General features: G+C 37.8%; 1 protein-coding gene across 6 annotated transcripts in view; it reads right to left on the bottom strand.

Annotated features, from left to right (window-relative positions):
* GFRA1 (GDNF family receptor alpha 1) overlaps nucleotides 1–21,247 on the bottom strand; it is a 301,901-nt gene that overhangs the window by 94,521 nt on the left and 186,133 nt on the right. For all 6 annotated transcript variants that reach the window (XM_056803691.1, XM_056803694.1, XM_056803693.1 and 3 more), the window contains one exon: nucleotides 14,670–15,006. In XM_056803691.1, the coding sequence (XP_056659669.1) occupies nucleotides 14,670–15,006 (337 nt within the window). The remainder of the gene's footprint in view (nucleotides 1–14,669; nucleotides 15,007–21,247) is intronic.

Raw genomic sequence — 21,247 nt, 5'->3', positions numbered from 1 at the left:
GGAAGGAAAAGTTAAATGCCTTCCTTGGTAAATACTTTGCTGATGAATTAAGTATTTTAAAATAAAATATGAAGTATCTCCTTTTAATTTATTTTGACAAGTATGTATTAAGTGCCTACTTCATTTTGGGCCCCATGTTAAATATTAGGGAATGCAAAAATGAAAAATAGTCATCACTTTAAAGAATTTACAAATTCTTTATTAATTTATTTCTTGATAAAATTATAAATTTTTATATTTTATAATATATAATGTATAAATAATATACAATATATTTTATAAAATATTTATTTACATACAAAACTAAATATAAATAAGAAGATTATATTTTTAAGAAAGCAATGATTCAAAATTGACATGGAATTGTTTTGGAATTATTATACCTAAAGAGGGGGGGCCTAAGGTGTATTCAGTGTCTTGGCACAATGACCACACCAGTGGTGGGGGACTGAGAAAACTGAATGCCATGCCCTTTCGATGTACTTTTATACTAATCTGTTTTGGGAGTCAAGTTATTGCCTGTGCGATACAAGAGAACAGGATGGCCAGAGTCCTCTTGGTTGTTGGTAATCCCGGAACAGCGTATAGATTTATGTGATCCACAGATGATACCCAAATAGTATTTTATCAAATTCATCATTTTTCCTTTGCCATTCCTTTCACTAGGGCTGTTGACACTCAAGAAATAATTGCTTTGAAAGTTATCTTTCTAGCACACTGCCAGACACATAGTAGGTGTTTTTAATAAATGCTAGTGGACTACCTGCCTGCCTGATGGATTGTTAAAAATAATAATAATTAATAACAATAATAATTGCTAAAATGTTAAATTTGTTAAAAATAATTAAAAACTGTTCATTAAAAATAATTTTTTTTTGTTAAAAATAAAAATCCTAGGAAAGGAGGAAAAATTATCTAAATGTTTCACAATGGGCTCTCAAAGTTGGCTGCTACCAACTCTTGGTATCTTCCATATTTTGAAATATTGGATATGTGATGGATTGAGTCTTCTTTCCAAGAATGCTCATGATTGTCACTTTCACACTTTAATAAATATAGTCTTCAAGAGTGGCTTTTACAAAGATCATGATGCTGATGATTACAATTATAGCCAGTATAGCTATTCCGTGTCTGTATTCATATAGAGAGTCATGCCTTTATTCAGACTGAGGCAACCTTTCATGGACTTTTCTGTCCATTAAGTTTCTCTTGATAACATAACCCTCCAGAATGAGGACTTCTTAGAGCTACATATGATCTTAAAGCTGTAGCACTCCCTAACTTTGTGACCTAGAGATTTTATTTATAGATAGTATATAGCAAGAATAAATCTATAATATTTCATGGTTTCCAAATATTAAAATTGTTTAATTAATTATACTGATATGTTATTATTAATTATTAATAGATTAAATAATTAACGTTTTAAAATATTACCTTGTTTTCAGCCTATAACAATTTGGGGCTGGGGAGGGGGAGGTGCTTTTATTATCCCCATTTCACAGATGAGGAAACTAAAGCAGGCAGAGATTAAGTGACTTGCTCAGAGTTATACAGCTGTTAAGATTCTGAGGCTGACTCTGAACTGAGGTCTTCCTGACTCTAGATTTAGTGTTCTAGCCATCGCTTCACTTAGGGACCTCATATTTTGTTTTAAAAAACTAGCCACATATGATGACCAGTCTTCCTCCATTGAGACTCTACACTTAGCAAGACTGGACTTCATACAACAGACAACTATTTGTCACTGGATCTGTGCCCAAAACCATTTCCATTGGAAATTATACCATTTTGGCTAAAATCTTCCAGAACTGAGGGTCATGACCACCCCTCCCCCACCTCACCTCTTTGGGGAACCTGATGAAAGGCCAACCCAGATCAGTAAAGGGAAAAATCAACAAAATCCCCCCTTTCTCGACCCTGCCAAGTATAAAGTGCTGATTGTTTGCAGATAGGACAGAGGCTCGTGTAACAGTGAAGGAATCCAAAGTCTGAGAATATGCTGCAGGGATATTTCCCTTTATGGCTGGAATCAACTCTTGGGAATATAGAAAGTCATCATATGAACACTGAATTCTCTATCACATGTGCAGTAGATACAAAAAGGGAAGTCAGCCAGAAATACACATAACTCAGGTGTTTTAGTGTTTTATATTTATATATTAAATAGCAATCATCTATAGCAAGGTACCCACTACTTTTGGAAACTCATTTTTTAAAGAAAATCATGTTATTTTGTTACTGAGGCACAGAGAAGAGTCATGTTCAGGAAACCAAGGAAATTACTCTGCTTTGGCTAGAACCAAATGTGTCCCCGTGAATGTTTGATATAAAAGCTAAAAATGGAAATATAACAGAATGTTTTAGTTGTGTTCATATAATTTAAAAAGAACTGACTCAGTCCCTATTTTTCTTTCTAGAGAAATCTTTAGACTGAGAATTAGAAGACACAAAACATAATTTATTTCATATATAAGGCAATACATCACAGTGGATAAAGCTGGTTTTAAAGCTGTGAAGAAGCAGAGTTGTACTCCTGACATAGAATGACTAGGTGGCTTTGGACAAGTCATTTAACCTTGATTCCTCTAGGAACTCCTCCTTCTTAGACTATAAATTTCGAAGAAAATGTCAAACTACAATTATAGTTTCCTCACCTGGGAATTCTCTATACCAATGAAATCATGGGTTTTGTAACCCTCTCTCTATATTTATAGAATGCGGATTCAGTGGAGTTCTTACGGTATTGGGAGAAGAGGAAGGAAAGAAATGTTTATTAAACTTCCTTATTCCTTTCCTTCCTTCCTTCCACTTTCTCCCTCTTTCCCTCCCTCCCATTTTCCCTTCCTTCCTTCTACTTTCTCCCTCTTTCCTTCCCTCTCAATCTTCCTTCCTTCCACTTTTCCCCTCTTTCCTTCCCTCCCATTCTTCTTCCTTTCTCCCTCTTTCCCTCTCTCCCTTTCTTTCTTCCTTCTTCCTCCCTGACCCTCCTTCCTTCATATTATCCTCAACCCATCTCTCTTATGCACCAGCATTAACGAATTGCTAAGACTTATGGATCCTTTCTTGATTAAATTTCTGACATCTGTCCTCTTCTCTCTACTCATACCACAACCATCCTAATTCATGCCCCTCAGCCACTCTCACTTTGACTATTAGAATAGCCTCATAATTGGTCCTGGAGCCTCTAGATGCTTTCACCTTTCTCTAATCCAGTTTCTACACGGGGACCAAATGTATATGCCTTTAGCATAGGTCTGACCACTGCACTCCACTGCTCAAGAAGTTACAAAAGTTTCCTATGGACCCTGGAGGAAAAACACAAACACTGGCATTTAAAGTCTTTTGGAATATGACTCCAACGTATCTTATATGATTGACTTCCTCTCTCACATTTTATATTCCAGCCAGGACTTCTTGTTTCCCATCTATACATTCCATTTCCTCCTGTTCTCCTTACCTTTGCACAGATTATCTCCCATGCTAAAATGTACGTCTATCTACCTGCCTAGAAAGGTCAACTATACATATACATATACATACATATACATATACATATATATAATATACAGTATACCTCCTATAAGAGATTTTTCCTCCTTATTCCCTCATTATTTACTTTTCAAACATGCCTCCCAAAATTAGTTTATTTTTCTTAAAGTATACTTAGCTATGCCAGAATAGAAGTTCCTGGAAGGCAAGGGCTGGTTCATTTTTGTCATATATTTCTAGCACCTAGTATGGTGCCTGGCACAAAATAGTTCCTCAACAAATAGTAGATAAATTGAATTGACTTCTCCAAGTTCATCATTTATCAGTGACAAAGTAAATGTTAGAATATAGATTTTTCCAACTCCAAATTCAATACTTTTTTCATTATCTTAAACTCCTAAGAATTTCAATACCAGAACTAATATTTTTAATCTTTTATTCACTCTTTCTATTCCATGGAGGAAATGATTATTCATTTTCCAGGCTTGTTTATGACCCCCCCCCAAGTCTGACTTGAAAATTTCTTCAGGTTCCCCATAATATCTACCTAATATGTCCAGCTGATTATCAATGCATCTCTGAGCAAGAAAGGCATATATGGTAACTGTAACCTCAGTTAATCAGATCTAAATGTGAATCCTGCTTTGACTAAACCAATAGAAATAGTGTCAGGGATGAAAGGCATCACTTTCTCTGCCTTATATTAAAGACTGTAACATCAGCAGTCTCTTCCCAGAAGTACAAATAAAAATCCAATTGGTGCCAAGAAACTTGATGATAATGAAAATGGATCAAAAGTAAAATTTTGAACTCTGCTTTTCCCAACTCTGTCACTGATTTATAGGGAACAAGTACTCCTGTCTCTGTGCTTAAATATCTGGGAAATGGGTGAAAGTGGAGAGGAAAATGGAGCACCTCCTGCAAGAGAATGCTGAATCATAATGGCAGCCTCCAGGTGTTGGAAGTCAGATTATTTCCATTCCATGCCATTCTGGTGTTCCCTAGCTCATCTCTATTATCTCCAGGGCACATGGGGCTCTAGGAATATAGCCACAGGGAAATTTACAACATCCTGACCAATGAATAACTGTGTGACCTGAGGCAAATCCCTCCTTCTCTGCAGCTCAATTTCTCCCTTAGTTCAATGAAGTTGAACTAGATAATATCTCAAGTCCCTTCAAGGTCTCATGTTTCAAAGAGGCAGCTAAGTGATGCAGAACTTTAAAACACCTGGACCTGAAGTCAGGAGGATGAGTTCAAATCATACCACCCGTGTGACCCTGGGGACCTTACCCTCTCTGCCTCAATTTTCTCATCTATAAAATGGAGATAATAATAGCATCTATCTCATGGGGCCATTGAGAAGATAAGATGATGCCATTATAAAGCACTTTCAAAACTTTATATTACTATATGAAAAGCTGTTATTGTATAACTCTTATATTTATAAGCTGAGTAATATTTAAAATACAGAAGCCTGCCCTCTTATTTACAAAGCAAGAGGTCATCTGTAAGAGGGCTCCTATCTGTCTCCTTTGAAGTAAAGGAATTTTACTTCTCCCTTCTCCTTCATGATACTAACCATTCCTTGAACACTGAAGGCAATCAAGAAATAATTACTCCACAAAAACATTGTACACCGTCACAGCAACATTGTGGAATGATCAAATGCAACAGACTTAGCTACTCTGGGCAATATGACGATCCAGGACCATTCTGAGGGACTTAGGACAAAGAATGCTCTCCACCTTCAGAGAAAGAACTGTGGGAGTCAGAATGCAGATGAAAGCAAACAGTTTTTCACTTTAGTTCATTTGGGTATCCGTTTGGGGGTTTGGGTTTTATAAGACTAAGTCATTTATAAAAACGAACAATATGAAAATATGTTCTGCGCGATAATATATGTATAAGTCAGACTGAATTGCTTGTCAGCTCCACGAGGGGGAAGAGAAGGAAGAAGGGAGACAATTTGGATCATATAACTGTGGGAAACATGTGGAAATTTATTACATATAATTGATGGGAAGGGAAGAGAAGGGAAGGGAAAGGGAATGGAAATGGGAAATGGAAAAAGAAGGAAAGGGAGGGAAAGGAAGAAGTGAAGGGGGAAAGGGGAAGAAGAGAGGGAGAGGGAGAGGGAGAGGGAGAGGGAGAGGGAGAGGGAGAGAGAGAGAGAGAGAGAGGGAGAGGGAGAGGGAGAGGGAGAGGGAGAGGGAGAGGGAGAGGGAGAGGGAGAGGGAGAGGGAGAGGGAGAGGGAGAGGGAGAGGGAGAGGGAGAGGGAGAGGGAGAGGAGAGGAGAGGAGAGGAGAGGAGAGGAGAGGAGAGGAGAGGAGAGGAGAGGAGGAGGAAGAAAAGATTACTAATATAATTTGATATGATCTCCCCTCAAGATAATATGGTCAATTTGAAGAGGGGTTAATATACTCTTTTTTGAGGGTTTGTTTTTTTTTTTTTTTAGACAAAAGAGGTAAGAAACTCTCACCAGACTTCATCTGTCTGCATCGACCAAATAGCCCTGCAGCAGATGCAAATGAAGTAAAGAATAAATCTTTAACATCCTTCTGTCTTAGAGCCCAGAGTGGTGAGAAATGAGATTAGTGAGACTATATGCAAGTGAGAGAATGGGTGTGAAAGATGAAGTAGGAAATCTGTCCCAGGGTAATCTTAGTGTAGGGGAAGGCTGTAAGCCCTGAGAAAACATGATATAGCAAGTCACAGCCCTATCGCTTTAGCTTTGGGCTTCCAGCAGCCAGAGACAAATGGCCTCCCATCCCTCTCTTGCCAGAAGAAAAGATAAAGAAAGAGATACAAGACGACAAGATAGTGTGCTTGGTAAATGGCTCACATTTGATTCACAGTTCAGACTACCACAAAAACAGAGAGGATGGGAGCTTCTGACAAGTGCTTAGATAGCACCCCAGGGCCACATATCAAAGAGTTTCAGCCAGTATGGCGGCACCCTTTCCAAAATGCCTCATCCAACGTGAAGACTCTCTCTTACCATTTGTGGCAATCAGAGGGAAGGGAGCAGCTGTAGTTGTCACCGACCTCACTCCCTCTCCCTTTCTCTCTTTCCTTCTGGTGCTGCCTTGATGAACAAACTACATACGGGAGTCGAGCAGGTTGTCAACAGGGAGCCTCAGTAACAGCCAATGTGGCACATAGGTGGCCTTTAAAAGGAGCCATTCGGCGCACTGATTGCATTTCTAAAGATACCCTTGTAATCCTTTTGAAATAAAAACTGCTCAAATGAAGTGGAAAATGTTTTACTTGTATTTCCTCATATTCCTGAACCTCTCCTTCCATGGTTCAAAAGTTTGCATTGTCTAATTGCTGATTTCCATTTGTGAATGAATCAGTGTAAAATAAAATTAACTGCCAAATTAATCTACCCATCTAGTTTTAAGCATTAATTATCTTCTGAGCTGTTTTCTCTTGTGTTTGCTGCATGTTCAGACAAGTAGAGATTTGGCGATACAGCTATCCTCTTTTCTATCTAGTAGTTCTTTTCATCATTGTTTTAGCCTGTGAAATTGCATGGGCTAGTAGAGAATACACTTGATTCCTCAGTGCCCACAGTTCACAGGGTAGAGTGGAATGAATCTATGATTAAAATGCAGACCCTTTAACGGTGTCTTAACACTTTTAGGCCTTCGGGTCACTGAAGGAGTAATTTACTAGCAAGTCTCTGAAAGTGGTTCCCTAATAACTCCAAATGGTTCGGCTCTTACAAAAGAAATATACCTCATTTCTCAAAACCCTTCTCCAAGTATTCCAGGCTGCTTTGGTGGGGAAAGAGCCACTAGTCAGAGTTAAGATGCCTTGTTCTCCTGGTTTTGACATTGACACACTGTCTGGCCCAAGTGACACCGGCCTCTTTCCTATTTCTCAAACAGGATACTCCATATCTCAGTTCTGGATATTTTCTCTGGATCTCCCCTGGACCTATAGGGATCCCCTCTCCTCAACTCTCCCTACTAGCTTCCTTTCAGTCCTAAAATCCCAACTTCTACAAGAAACCTTTCCTTTTCACTTTTCTTTTTAATTATTCCCCCATTTATTCTGTAAATAACCTGTTTGTACATCATTCTTTGCTTGTTCTCTTCTCCATTAGTTGTAAGCTCTTTGAGGGCAAGAGTATTTTTCGCCTCTTTTTGCATCCCCAGAGTTAAATACAGTGCCTGGCACATAGAAGGTGCTTATTCTGTGTTTACTGACTATTAACTGACTATTGACTAGGGCAAGTCACTTTGCTTCTCTCTGGGCCCCTGTTTTGTCCTCTAAAAATGGGAAGAAGGTCAGCACCAAAAATATTCAATTCAGCAAGTGCTTAATAATTGTTTATCGACCACTAATTTGTGGAAGACATCTCTGAGGTTCCTTTGGCTCCGATGCCTGAATGATCTATAGCACACTGAAAGAAAGGCCTGGAGGGAAAGAGGTGGAAATATCATTTTAAAATTTTCATGAAGAGAAAAACGCATCAGGAATAAGGTAGCTTCCTTTAATTAGAGACCAAGTCTGACATCCTATAAGGATGGAATCATGGGAAGTAAAAGAATGACAGAAGGGAACACAGCTTAGGGGTAAGAGAGCCTTTTAAATTCAATTCCTACCCTTCTATTAAGGCTATGCAGTTTGCTTTTCCTTCAAACAACTCCAAGCAGAAAAGGTTCTTTATTAGGTCTCCACAACCCAAGAGGACTGGAACTCAAAACCAAAAGCTTCTCATCTGTTTTAATTCTCAAGGCAGGAAAAAAAAAACCCCCGGTTTTGCATTGAGTTGCTGTCAGCTCTCAGAGGAAAAACAGTCTGGATGTAACAGAGAAAAACCACGAGATACAGAGAAATTTATGAGAAGAGCTTTGATAGTGACTGGTGGAGAACGCTGGATAGAACATTCGAAACTCCAAGCTTTCTAAGAATATGGTTTTTAGCAATGATTTCCTCCCTCATCATCTCTTCCCCTTCGAGATATAGTTTTTAAAAAATCTTTAAATCATCCTGGCAGTGCCTCAGAGAGATGTGAGACGGAGAGGAGATGTAATGTGAAACCTGCAAACATACTGGTCCCCAGCTAGGGCCAGCTGTTACTCTGGGCAGTCATAATAGCAGCCGTCTCCCCAAGATGGATTGAGAAGTGATGGAATAAAAAGCATAAAATTAAGGAAGAGATTAATGAAATCCAGAGAAAGAAAATACCATTAACCAACCTAGCAGCTTAGGTTACATTTTACTGCAGCTGACAAAGAGGGACTAATTCAGAAGTAATAAGTCCGAGCTACTTTCCAGGAGGACAGTGGAGGCGAAGCTATAGGACACTGGGGGCAGTGCCAAGAGGAGGTCTCTAATTCACCTTCCCAGGAAATCATTTAGACGGGGTGTAAAAGCCATCAATCAAAGAGAGACAAATTAACTTAGTAGACCACTAACAGGCTTAGAGGATGGAGAAAGATTTCCAACTGTCCTGTTTTCTGTCTTGATGCCAGAAATCTGACCAAAAGATACCACCAGCCCAAACCCTGAATCCCAAAGCCCAAGCTGCATGCTGCTCAAATTTTAAGTGCCACTGTAAAAATTCAGGAAGAGGCTGACATCGAATGATAATAATAATACTGTCCTTAGCAGACAAATTGATATTACTGAGCCCTGCCCTGTCAGAGAGGATGTACTTCAAACTGTCTGTCCAGTAGAAGGGGAGGAATGAGTACTTTTGCTTTCCATTTATTCACCTTTTGCCCAAGGATATAGATGAATGAGATAGTAGGGTTAAAAGTACAATCTGTGTCTAAAGCATTGATCACAAATAGAGCGCCAACATGTGATCTTCCCCTCTTTAGAATTCTTATCCAATCTCCTCCTGGACCTAACAGTAATGGTTAAATTTATCCCTCTTGCAAGAGTCTCTCGTTGATGAGGCCCCAGAAAACTAAAGTGGTCTCCGAAGTTGAGGGATGATCAAAGAGATGCTTTAAATAAAAAATAGCAGTTTTATAGATACCTCCCAAGTTTCCTTCTAGTCCTGAAATCCAGGTATCCCAACTCTGCCTGCCTCTTTGAAAATTTTCAGAACTATATCCAATGCTGAAAATGAAATGAGACAGAGAGATGATAATGCCTACAGAGAAGTATCTGGACCAATTCCTTGGATCTTGGAATTCCTGTCTTGCTGCGTCTGATAGTCTGTCAGAGATTTTCCCATAAAAATTACTATTCTTAAAAATCCATTAAATTGTAAGCTCCTGCAGGGCAGGGGCTATCTTTTGCCTCTTTTTGTATTCCCAGAATTTAGCATTTGTACCTGGCATTTAATAAATGTTTATCATAATTAAAAAAAATTCCTGCTAACATGGGATCTTCTCTTTATTCCTCCCTTTCTACTGGACAGAGAGTTTGAAGTATATCCTCTATCACTGGGCCTGTGGTCATGTCCCAAGTAAAAGTTACAGATAAATATTTCCTATTAGGCATCTATAATGCAGCTAGTCCTCTAAAGGCTCCCTCATCCCAATCAAACTCCCATAAACATATCTCTGTGATAAATGATGGGTAGAGAATGGGAAAGGGTCAAGCATCAAGTCTGGTATTAAGAAAAAAGAACTTTACTCTTGATTCCATGATGTTAACACAGTATCTAACTAAAGAATAAATGAATGTCACTATTTTGGTATTTATTCTACTTTATTTTATCTCAATATTAGTCATTCTTACAAGTGAATGATCCCATAAAACCCAAACCCCCAAACATACACCCAAATAAACAAGGGATAAATCTTATGTTTTCATCTACAATGAATGTCATTATTTTGAAGAATAAATCTGGGTTAGGAAATTTCTTTGGGCACAGTAGGTGGAATGATCCTGCCACACTCTTAGGGAGGGAGGCCCAGATATATTGATAATGCTGTGTTGACCACAAAATATGTTAGAGTAATTGCTATAACATCGTGTAGTCTTTAAGTTTCATCTCCCAGAAGAATTTCTCTGGCAGGGCTAATGCCTCATTACCCTTCCTTGAGGGAGGGGTGAGGGTGAGAGAGAAAATAACTCTTCCTTTAACAGAGGATAAAAACTACTGTCAGGTACATGAAGTTTGGCCAATAGTGGGAAGCCAATGATAAGCTCACTCACAGGGTTGCCAGATTTAAAACTAGAAAATAAGTTACATTAAACCACGGGTTCTTAACCTATTTTTTTCATGGACACCCAGAGAAATCTAATGAAGGCTGTGGACCTTTCTCATAATAATGTCTTTACATGCACAGGATTACCAAGGAAACTAACTATATTGAAATAGTTATTAATTTTTTTAAAAGAAAGTCAAGTTTGCAGACTCTAGGTTAATAACCCTTGCCACAACATGAGAAACCATGAAGTAAAGGAGTGGGGAGGTCTACGCTCAGAGGGGCTCGGAATGAATAAAATTCACAATGGCTTCTAACTACATGGCATGGGTAGATCATTTTTAACTATCCCATTAAAGTCAAAAAGAGCTGAGACCTATAGAATTTGCTTGGGGGGGGGGGGAGTCAAACCCAAGGCGAGGGGAGAAAATGAACAGCTCTTGATAGATAGAGCAGGGATATAGCTTTAGGAATCAGAAAAGGAAAAACATTTTTTTTTCCTTTTTGTTTGGAATTTAGCAGAGGAAATGGGGAGGCTTCCCAGACTACAGCAAGTGGGTTATTACAGGTAAGAAAGACTAAGACAATGGATGGGTGGGAGACACTGGAACTTTGTCCCATTCTCTTCTGCCCCCCCCCCCATCCTAAGGAAAGGAGAAGCAGACTCCACAGGTTTGGAAAAAGAAGGCCTGACTATTAAAGAGGACTAGAGCTGATTTCAGATTAAGGCGCCGAGCAAGGTCTTCTCAGGCAGCAGGAAACTAAGTAGAGAAGATTAAATGTCCTGAAGCTCATGCCAGTGAAGAGAACCCAAGACTCTTTAGAGATTGTAAAACCATTAACTCTGTCCTATAACTGATGTCCTCCTTTCACTGAATGTTCCCCTTTAGTGTTTTATAGCAAATTACTTGTAATAACCCAAGACGTTGCCATGCTGAATAATGGGGCCCCAAGCAGAGGTAGACGCAAAAAAAGGTCCTGAAATGAGTCCAGGAGCCCAGATTAACTAAATACACAGGTGATACCTGCAAAACTGATGGATGAAGCAAACCAAAACCCAAACTCCAGGATAGAAAAAAGAGTTTTATTTAGGGGGTGAAAAAAGGACCATAATGCAATCTGTCAGGATGGAGGAACCCCCAAGTTCTCAAGGCTCTTATTAAAACATGGAAGAGAAACATATCCACAAAAAGAGTAACTTAGTTCTATTGGAGAAGCCAAACAAGGCTGGGACTCCCAAATTCTGTCTGGTATCCTAAACTCTGACCTATAAAGGCCTCCAGAACCAGACTCCAATTTATCCATCTAGCTTTTTAAATCCCTTTGACACACTCTGTAGTCCAGCCAAACAGGACTCTTTGGACTCATAACATTTCACCTCTTCTCTCTGTCTTTGCATAGGTTGACTACCAGCCCTTCAATACATGTTCTTTTTGTCTCTGCTGCTTACAGTTTTCTTCAAAGTTTTTATCCTTTCTTTCAAAGCTCAACTCAAAAATTAGCTCCTACAGGAGGCCTTTCCTGACATGTTCTCTCTAACCTCAGCCTCCTATTAACTTATCAAATGAGATGACACATGGAAAGCCCTTTACAAACCTTAAAATGCTACTAGCTGGTATTATTATTATTGAGTATTTATTCTGCATGTAATTATTGTACACATATTTCCTTTCTAAGTTCTATTTGAATGTAAAAATTTAAATTATAGAATGTATGATCTAATAGATCATAAGTGTGTGATTTTTATTTTTTTGGTCTTAATAACCTCATTATTTCATACAGTACCTGCCACACATTAATAAATGGTTATTTGAAAGGCTTTAAAATTCCAAATCCATCCTGCCCTATCCTTGTTGCTCAAATTAAGAGGCAAATACCACTCTGGCTAGGAGATTTGGTACCTGGAACACTCAAGATAATCCCCAGTCACAGGAATAGAAAAGTCTAGGTTTAGGATGGGAAGTTGTTCATAGGAAGGTTTCCCGTCCAATTCCCATCAGACAACTTTCCAAATACTTTCCTGATCCTAGTTCCTGTAGACATCTCACTCCCTTCCTCATCTCCAATAGTCCCAACAGTTGTACCTCTAGTCACTATTCATCTATGATTCGTCAATTGACATTGACCAAGAGTCTCTGCTTCCATGGGCCACTTGGGGTTAGATCCATCATTATTTTTAATTCCAAGGCTAGCAAAACATCCATACTTCTCCTCTGGGTAGATTCTGCTGACCTAGGATATTTAGATTTTTAGGAACTAGGGTAGGATTTTTTTTTTCTCACATAGCTGTCCTTTCCTCAAGGCAATACTTGAAATTTTCCCACATGGTTTACCTTCCTACTTTATGAAATCTCCTTTTTTAAATATAGAAGAAATAATGCTCCTGAACAGTGTGGATTCTGAGAGGATTATGTAGCTAAAGTATATACAGACTTTATTTAGTTAAAGTCCATCAGAGCTAGTTAAGTAAAATGAATCCCCATATAGCCAATGTCTAGAAGTTATCCCTGTAGGAATTTTTTTTATTGAAAAATTTCATTTAATTAATCAATTTAGAATATTTTTCCATGGTTTTACATGATTCATGTTCTTTCCCTTCCCTCCTTCTCCCAATAAGCAATTCCATTGGGTTTTACATGTGTGATTCCTACTTCCATATTTTTAATATTTGCATTAGGGTGATCGCTTAGAGTTGTAGGAAAATCTTGAAGGAAGAATGTAACATTCTCAATTTATCAAAAATTTTCTGTACTTTGATTTTAGGAGGACACAAATTGCAACAAAATCTCTTATTAGCTTTAGTTAATACACATCCATACCCATATTCTCTCAGCATATTACACTCTGGGATCAAGTAAACCTTCTACCCAATCATTTCGGCCTTCAATGTCTACCCTATTTGTACACTATTTTTAGATACTATTTTTAGATAGTATCTTTAGATAGAGACACTCTTTAGATTGGTCACCATTGCCAACAACAACTCAGTCACCAAAGAAAGCTTTGACTTTGCTTACTGACTCTCCTCACTAGGACCAGAAAATATACTAATGATATTTTTAGAGGAATTTTCAAAGAGAGTTAAAATACTAAAGAATTTCTGAATAATAATGAGTTTGCCTGAAAATTGAATTTACCAGAGACAAGATTTTAGATTTCATTTAAATCACTGCCACCATCCAACCTCATTTCATTTTATATATAGACCAACATCATGTACTAAAGGAAATGAACTGGAGGAAGGAAGTTGCAAGTAAGATGATGGACTTCTCACCTACTAAGAACCAGAAAAGCAGATTCCCAAGACCCTAGAGAACTTGTGATTTGCCACAAATCACCCAAAATTTGAACCCAAGTTCTTTTGACCATGCTTCCTAAAGTTGGAAGTGATTGCAAAAAAGTATCAGCTTATTCTCTCTATGCCCCAACTTAGGCTAAGTATTCCGTGAAGCCTTCTGGAAGAACCTTGTCTATTCTCCAAAGATGGAGAGACTTTGATCGCCATTGGTTTAGTTTAGATACTTATCACTCAGTGAGGTAGGGACCAGCAGAACATAGAATATGTGTTAAAAACTTCTTCCCTAAGTCCAGTCAAAAACCCTTGTTCTTAATTTATTAGCTTGAGACCACTGACAAATAGTCAATGTTGCTTGAAAAGCTTTCCATAGCATCAGTGAGGAAGTGCAAAAACACTTTCACTTGCTCCACTCTCCGGGTAACAAGACATTCCTATAAAAAAACAGTGATATCCGGGAAAGCCAGGGGAAAAAAACAAAACAAAACATTTCTTTCCTCCTAATTTTGCTCCTGGTGCTGTTCTCTCTGTTTGTTTGTTCCTGGTTGCTTCAGAAATTCTCAACGTGTGAGTGCAAAGGGTTTCGAGAGAAATAGCTGGGCTATTTTATTAGATAGCAAGATGTATTAGGGTTTTTTCTTCATTTTGACTGTCCTCTATCCCTGTGGAAATACTGAAAACTGAACCTCAGCCATCTGGGTAGCTCCAAAGGCTTTTTGGGCCACCTCATTAATCACCCCACAGCCACCTCTCTTACCTGCAGATGTAATTTGTCTTGCAGGACTCCTGCAAATTCAAACAGTTTGGTTTCTCTTTCTCCTCATAAGAGCACAGGGGCACGATGGTCTGCCGTCTTCTCTCTGTGCACGCTATGTCTTGGCAGGAGCAGAAGAGCATCCCGTAACTGTGCTTGGGGGGAACCTTGTCAAAAAACTGCCGGAGGGCCTTGTGGCATTTTCTCCTGTTGCAGACTTCATTGGTCAGGCTGGTGGTGCAAGGGGTGATGTACGCCGATCGGTACTTCTTGCACGTGTCATTGAGGTTGCAGGCTTTGGCAGCATCCAGACAGTTATTTCCTTTTGAAATGGTCTCCACTGGAAAAGAAAGAAGAAAGAAAAAAATATTGCCATGAATTGTCCTCTCGGTTTTCTCTATGTGTCTATTTTATTTTAATTGGTATCTTCTTGCTCTTTCTTTACAAATACTCACAAATGAAATCAACCTCTCTCTTTGCTAGATTAATAACTTAATAACAAAGAAGTGTTAGTAATAACACTAGCAACAAAGGTGATTTAACAAGGTCGCCATGTTACCATGTTGGGATGGATTGAAGGACGAAGCAATTACAATGTACTGAGTGGGTCAGATCCTTCCCAGCTATGTTGGGCCTCCGCACCCCACCTCCCCCCCCCAAAAGAAACAAAGGTCCTATGATAGGACTAGTGTCACAATGTGACCAACAGGGGGAGGAGAGTGGAGGATGTTGCCAACTCCTGGTTTGTAAACTGAAACTGTGATAAAATCAAAAGCAACAAATTACATACTTGTTCATTATACAGTATATAAAATGATATGCTGAATGAGAGTATAATTGCCATGCAATCTTCCAGAAATGTAATTATGTAATAAATGCATATAGTACATGCTAATTACTATATGATTACAGAGTAATTACATGGTTATTTGAGCCCAGAAGACACAATATTATGCCAGGCTTTCTCCCTACACATGATGAAACACCTCCCATAAAACTGCTGTACAATTCTAAGTCACAGGACATTGGAATAAGATAGGAATAAGTTGTGTGAAAGTTTACAAAGAACCACAAATGCTATGGGATGGACACACACACACACACACACACACACACACACACACACACACACTATGCACACATAGTTTCACAACAAGATACTCCCATCTCCCTGCCACCTATACCTAGTTGCCTAGGATAATCCTTCTTCCTCATCTCAATCTTTAAACTTCCACGGCTTCCTTCAAGTGCCAGCTAAAATCCTATCTTCAAAAGAAGTCTTTTCTGATCCTGCTTCCTGCCAGCATCTTTCCTCTAACTGATTTCTCCCATAAACATCTTGTTAATCTATACTTGTTTTCATATTATTTTTCCCAACAGATTGTGAGCTCCTTTGATACAAGGGATTATACAGGAGCTATCTCTTGCTTTTCTTTATATTCCTAGAATTTAGCACATGGTAGGCACTTAATAAATGCATATTGATAGGAGCATCCAGGTGTTTCAGTGGATTGAGAGCCAGGTCTAGAGACAGGAGGAGGTCCTGGGGTCAAATATGACCTCGAACACTTCCTAGATGTATCACATTACCTTACCACTCTTCAGCTTTGGAACAAATACACAGGATTGATTTTAAGGCAGAAGGTTGGGACTTTAAATAAACAAATAAATAAAAAAATAAATGTGTGTGTTAATTGGCTGAATGAGAATTATATAGATTTTACATAGTGACTGGCATATGTTAAGTACCAAATAAATGCTATAAAATTTGTTCCACACAAATTTTCTCAAGTATACGAGAGACAGAGAGACAGAGAGACAGACATACACTAACATATTTTCCTTTTTACTAAATCCAGTGCCTAGTCCATAACAGCTGTTTTGGAACATATGTGAAATTTCATGAAAAGAGTCAAATAAGTCACTAATATGGAAAATTATCTGTCTTTATCATGGAGAGCTATAATTCATATAAGGTAAGGTTTATAACCTAAAACGAGGTCAACATGAAAAAAAATTATAAAGGCAGACAAGAGGATGGGGTAAAAAAAAAAAGAAAGAAAATGTTCAGGTCTCAACTTCCAGAAGGGAAGGATACAGCTGGATCTCCCCCTGACCACTGGACCTTCCCTCAGATACAGTGATATTCAGACCACAGCAAAAAAGGGAGGGGGAATAAAAAGGAGAAAGCCACTGATGGGTCTTTGAAGCAGCCATCCTCAGACTTGATATATCCAACCCTCTTAACTCTTACTGGTCAATATGTGGAACACCAGGGTCCTTGGTCACTTCTCACAAGAGCAAAATCTGATTATTCAGGAAAGAGCCATGGATTTTGGAGAGGGGTGTGGGGGTTCTTACCTAGGTACATCAGACTGGTTTTCTATCTCTGATGCTATAGTCTGAAAGTCACTGTGGAATAGCCAGTGAGGTCCCAGCTCTATAGGTAGGAATGGAGTTTAATTTACAGCTTGAGGTTATGAAGATTGGATTTAGCTATCTCCTGATTGTAACATGAAGATACTTAGCTCTTCCTTTATTGTAAAGATAAAATTGTAATATCTTGATTGTAACAATAAAGGTACTTAGCTCTTCCTTTATAGTGAAGCTAGAATTTTAATCCAGTCTATTTTTAGATTTTAATCTACAAAAAGGTGATAACTCAGTATTTTAAGTAAATCTACCCATTTTAACCACAAAAGGGTGTTAAGTAATTACAAAAGGTGAACTTGCCAAAAAAGGTCTTAAGTATCCCAAAAAGATATAATCTAACCAAAGAAGATAAGAACTAAAGAGTAGGCAGTCCTGGAGAAAAGCATCTGCTGTGATTGGTAGACGTGAAGTTTAGGGGAGGTGACACAAGAGAAAAAGATTCTTTAAAAAGAAGACAAAAGGCCAGAAGAGCTGGATATTTGATTAGAGTTTTGAGTTGGATGAAGGATCTCTGACTCAGAGTTGGACTCTGAAGAGAGACTGGAGACAGACACTTGAGGAGCAACCAGAAGATAGACACCCAAACTTTTTTTCATTTACACAGTCATCCTCAGTGAATGAAAGGCTGACTTACACGTGACCCCTCCTTTCTGGGCATGTGAAGCCTCCAGGAAAGGCCCATCCTCTTGAGACACTCTTTCCCTGGCTGGGGCTTAGAAATCTCTAACTGGCTCCAAGGAAGCCAGAGTTTTTTTTTCTCTCTCTCTCATTCTTTAATATCTTCCCTCTATTGTAAATAAACTACCATAAATTCATTTTACTTTAGTAATTCATTTGGAATTTAGAAATTTAAATCCCTGGTGACCATATATTATATATTCAGAGTCCAACCACAAATACATTTAACAAGGTATTACACCTTTTTAAGTACCCACAAAGAAATTATTTTCTACCCACAGTAATTTTGGTAGCTCATTAATGACATGCTATGTCTAATGGACAGGCAATAATTTTAGTGGGAATGCTTATTCCCATTAATAATAATAATATTAATAGTAACTAGCATGTATGCAGTGCTTTAAAATCTGTAAAGTATATAATAAGTATAATTTCTTTGGATTATTATAAATACTCTACCTCAAATACTTGCTAGTTGTTTCATTCATGGCAAATTATTTAACCTCTCTGCCTCAGTTTCCTCATCTTATATTATTAGCCCCCATTTTATAGATGCAGTAGGATTTCAACTCAGTTCTTCCTGAATTTAGATCTTGTACTATATTAGAGGATACACTATATTCATATATACCAGGTGCTGTAATAACTAGACACCTACCTGCCTAATTGTACATTTGAGCAAAGCAAAAAGGGAGTAAGTAAAGTGACTGAATTTAGGACTCCATTTTCCCCCAAAGGCTTTTTATTTAAGGTTGGACTAAGAACAGATTTTAAAGTGAACTAAAGTCAAGACCCCAATAAGAATGGTATTGAGACATTGATTATGATGTATTGTAATGCCTCCCCCAATTCCTTACATCCCCACAAAAGGATCAAAAGAAGTGGCAGGCTTAGAAAATCATGCTTTTGTCTCTAACCCCAGTAACTGTCTCTCAATATGACCCAATCTACCTTTCTCTCTGAATCTATTGATGTCACTATAGTCTTGTTGTTCCATTATCCAGTAAACTAAGTTAGGGAAATCTTTAGCTCCCAAATAAATACACACATTTAGGGTAATACCTGGTGTAGTTGTCAATGATCAGAGATATTCCAGGAGGGTAAGAGAACTGACCGGTAGATATAGGTCAATAAAAATGTTCTGTGAAGTTGTGTGGGTAAGAAGAGAAGATCAACGATGTCTCCAAATAGACTTGAAAATCTATTACTTGTGAATCTATTACCTGGTGAACAAGAGGTCAAAGTGCTATTTGGAGAAAAGCTAGGTAGTCAGGAAAATATCTAGATGGTCAGGAGAGCACAAAATAGCCTGTCCAATATCTCAGCAAGAGACAAACTAGTGATTCCAAAATCTTGACACTGCAAGTAGGGTTGTAGATGTATTCACTTTCCTTGGACCATCAGCTTCGAGTTCCTCTGTTCCCACACTATTCATATTTTTATTCAATAAACAATGTAAAAGCTTACTTTAGTGTTTCTACTGTTCTTGGTGCAGCTGTGTGTTTGAATTGGTTTATTTCTCCATGTGCCTGGAATTTGTTCAAGATAACTTTCTCCTGATTTCACAAGACCCAAACAGTGGGATTTCCTCATCACATGGTCTTTGGGGACTTCACTCTGTCCTCTCCATAACCCTAATTATCTCAGCTCCTGTTTGTTTGTTTGTTTTGTTCCTCTTTCAGATAGACAGGAAACTTGGATTCACAGATTCAAAGCAAATCCTGAAGTGGGTTCAAATATTTCCTAAAATCTGGCAGCACACCAACTCAAAGCATATATTCCATTCTAAATTACTAGCAGTTGACTTAGCTACTGTGATCAATGCAATGATCCAGGACAATTCCAAAGGACTCATGAAGAAAGATGCTGTCTGCATCCCAGAGAGGGAAATGATGAGTGCAGACGGAGGATACTTAACATGGTTAATGTGGAAATATGTTTTGCATGATTTCACATGTATAATTTATATCATGTTGCTTGCTCTTCTCAGCGGGTGGGGGAAGGGGCAGAGGGGAAAAATTGAGAGATCAATTTTTAAATGAGTTTTAAAATCATATATAATTTTTAAAATTATCTAAAATGCATAATTGATATATAATACATATGTATATACATATAATTCTCAAAGCAAAGAAATGGAAAGAAAGTAGATGGCCCATCGACTGAGGACTAGCTAAACTATGGTAAATAAGCATCTTACTTATTGCTCTATAAGATACAATGATATGGCATATGGAGAAGCATGTGTAGATGTAGATAAACTTCCACAACAAGAAATAAACAGAACCTGAAAAAATAATGTACTTTTTTATATGATAAATAGAAGGCACAATAACAACAAGGTAATTGAAATAGAATGTTGCACGATTAAAATGCACTAAGCTTGGCCCCAAAGAAAAGGCATAAAAATGCACCTCCCTTCTCTGTAGAGGTAAGACGTTACTGTTGTGAAACACACTGCATACAACCCCAGACTTGATTGACATGTTAGCAAGTTTTACTGAGTAAAAAAAGAAAAAAGATTTTTTAAAAGTCATGTTTATTCTTTATTAAAATGGATGGTTCTCTGAGAAAGGAAAGAGGGACATATTGAGAAATATAGGTGATATAACACTAAAACCTATCAATATACATTAAAAATAAAATACTAGGAGTTATTAATTATGTATTAGCATGTAATTGATTCTCTTTCCTTGATGTAGTCAGAACTGAAAAAAGGTTGGAAAAATGTGAATTCTAGCAAGAACATAGGCAGACATTGTGAAGTACTTTGTGCAAGCAATAAGATGCTGTATGTATCATACCCTAGAAATATGGCCGCTGACAAAAACTAGTACTGACTTATCTTTCTCTTCTACCTAAAACACACACACACACACACACACACACACACACACGAGATAAACTGGGCTGGATATTATTAGATATATAATCTACCTAAGTATGTGTATATGCACACATATATGCATACATCCAACATAGTAGAACACAATATACATTATATGTGTATATATCTATGTACATATATACACATACATAAATGAATATACCCAGCCTAGGTCCAACACATTTTACATTATGCATAGTATATATGTGTGTGTATATAAAATATGTGATAACAACAAATATATTAAATAATACATTAATATGTTAAATAGTAAATATATTTATAACAAATTACATAAACATACTATATATAAATATAATATATGATAAATATATACAACCCAATTATATATTATATAATACACACATATATATGAAATACACATTATATAAATATATATGTTTTCACACGCCACTCCTCTTTTCTCTCTCCTTTCCCTCCTTTCATCTCTTGTTCTGGGAACAACAATGAAATCAATAGTATCCTTCCTGAAGAGAAGGTGTCAAATGATCACTTTATGATTCCACTCACCATTCCTGTGACTTCTTTAACCAAAACATCCCTCATCCCTCTTTGGACAGAT

This window comes from Monodelphis domestica, chromosome 1 (assembly GCF_027887165.1).
Source record: "Monodelphis domestica isolate mMonDom1 chromosome 1, mMonDom1.pri, whole genome shotgun sequence".
Taxonomy (NCBI): Eukaryota; Metazoa; Chordata; class Mammalia; order Didelphimorphia; family Didelphidae; genus Monodelphis; species Monodelphis domestica.
Note: the sequence above shows the minus strand (reverse complement) of the source record. Positions and strands in the feature narration are given on the sequence as shown.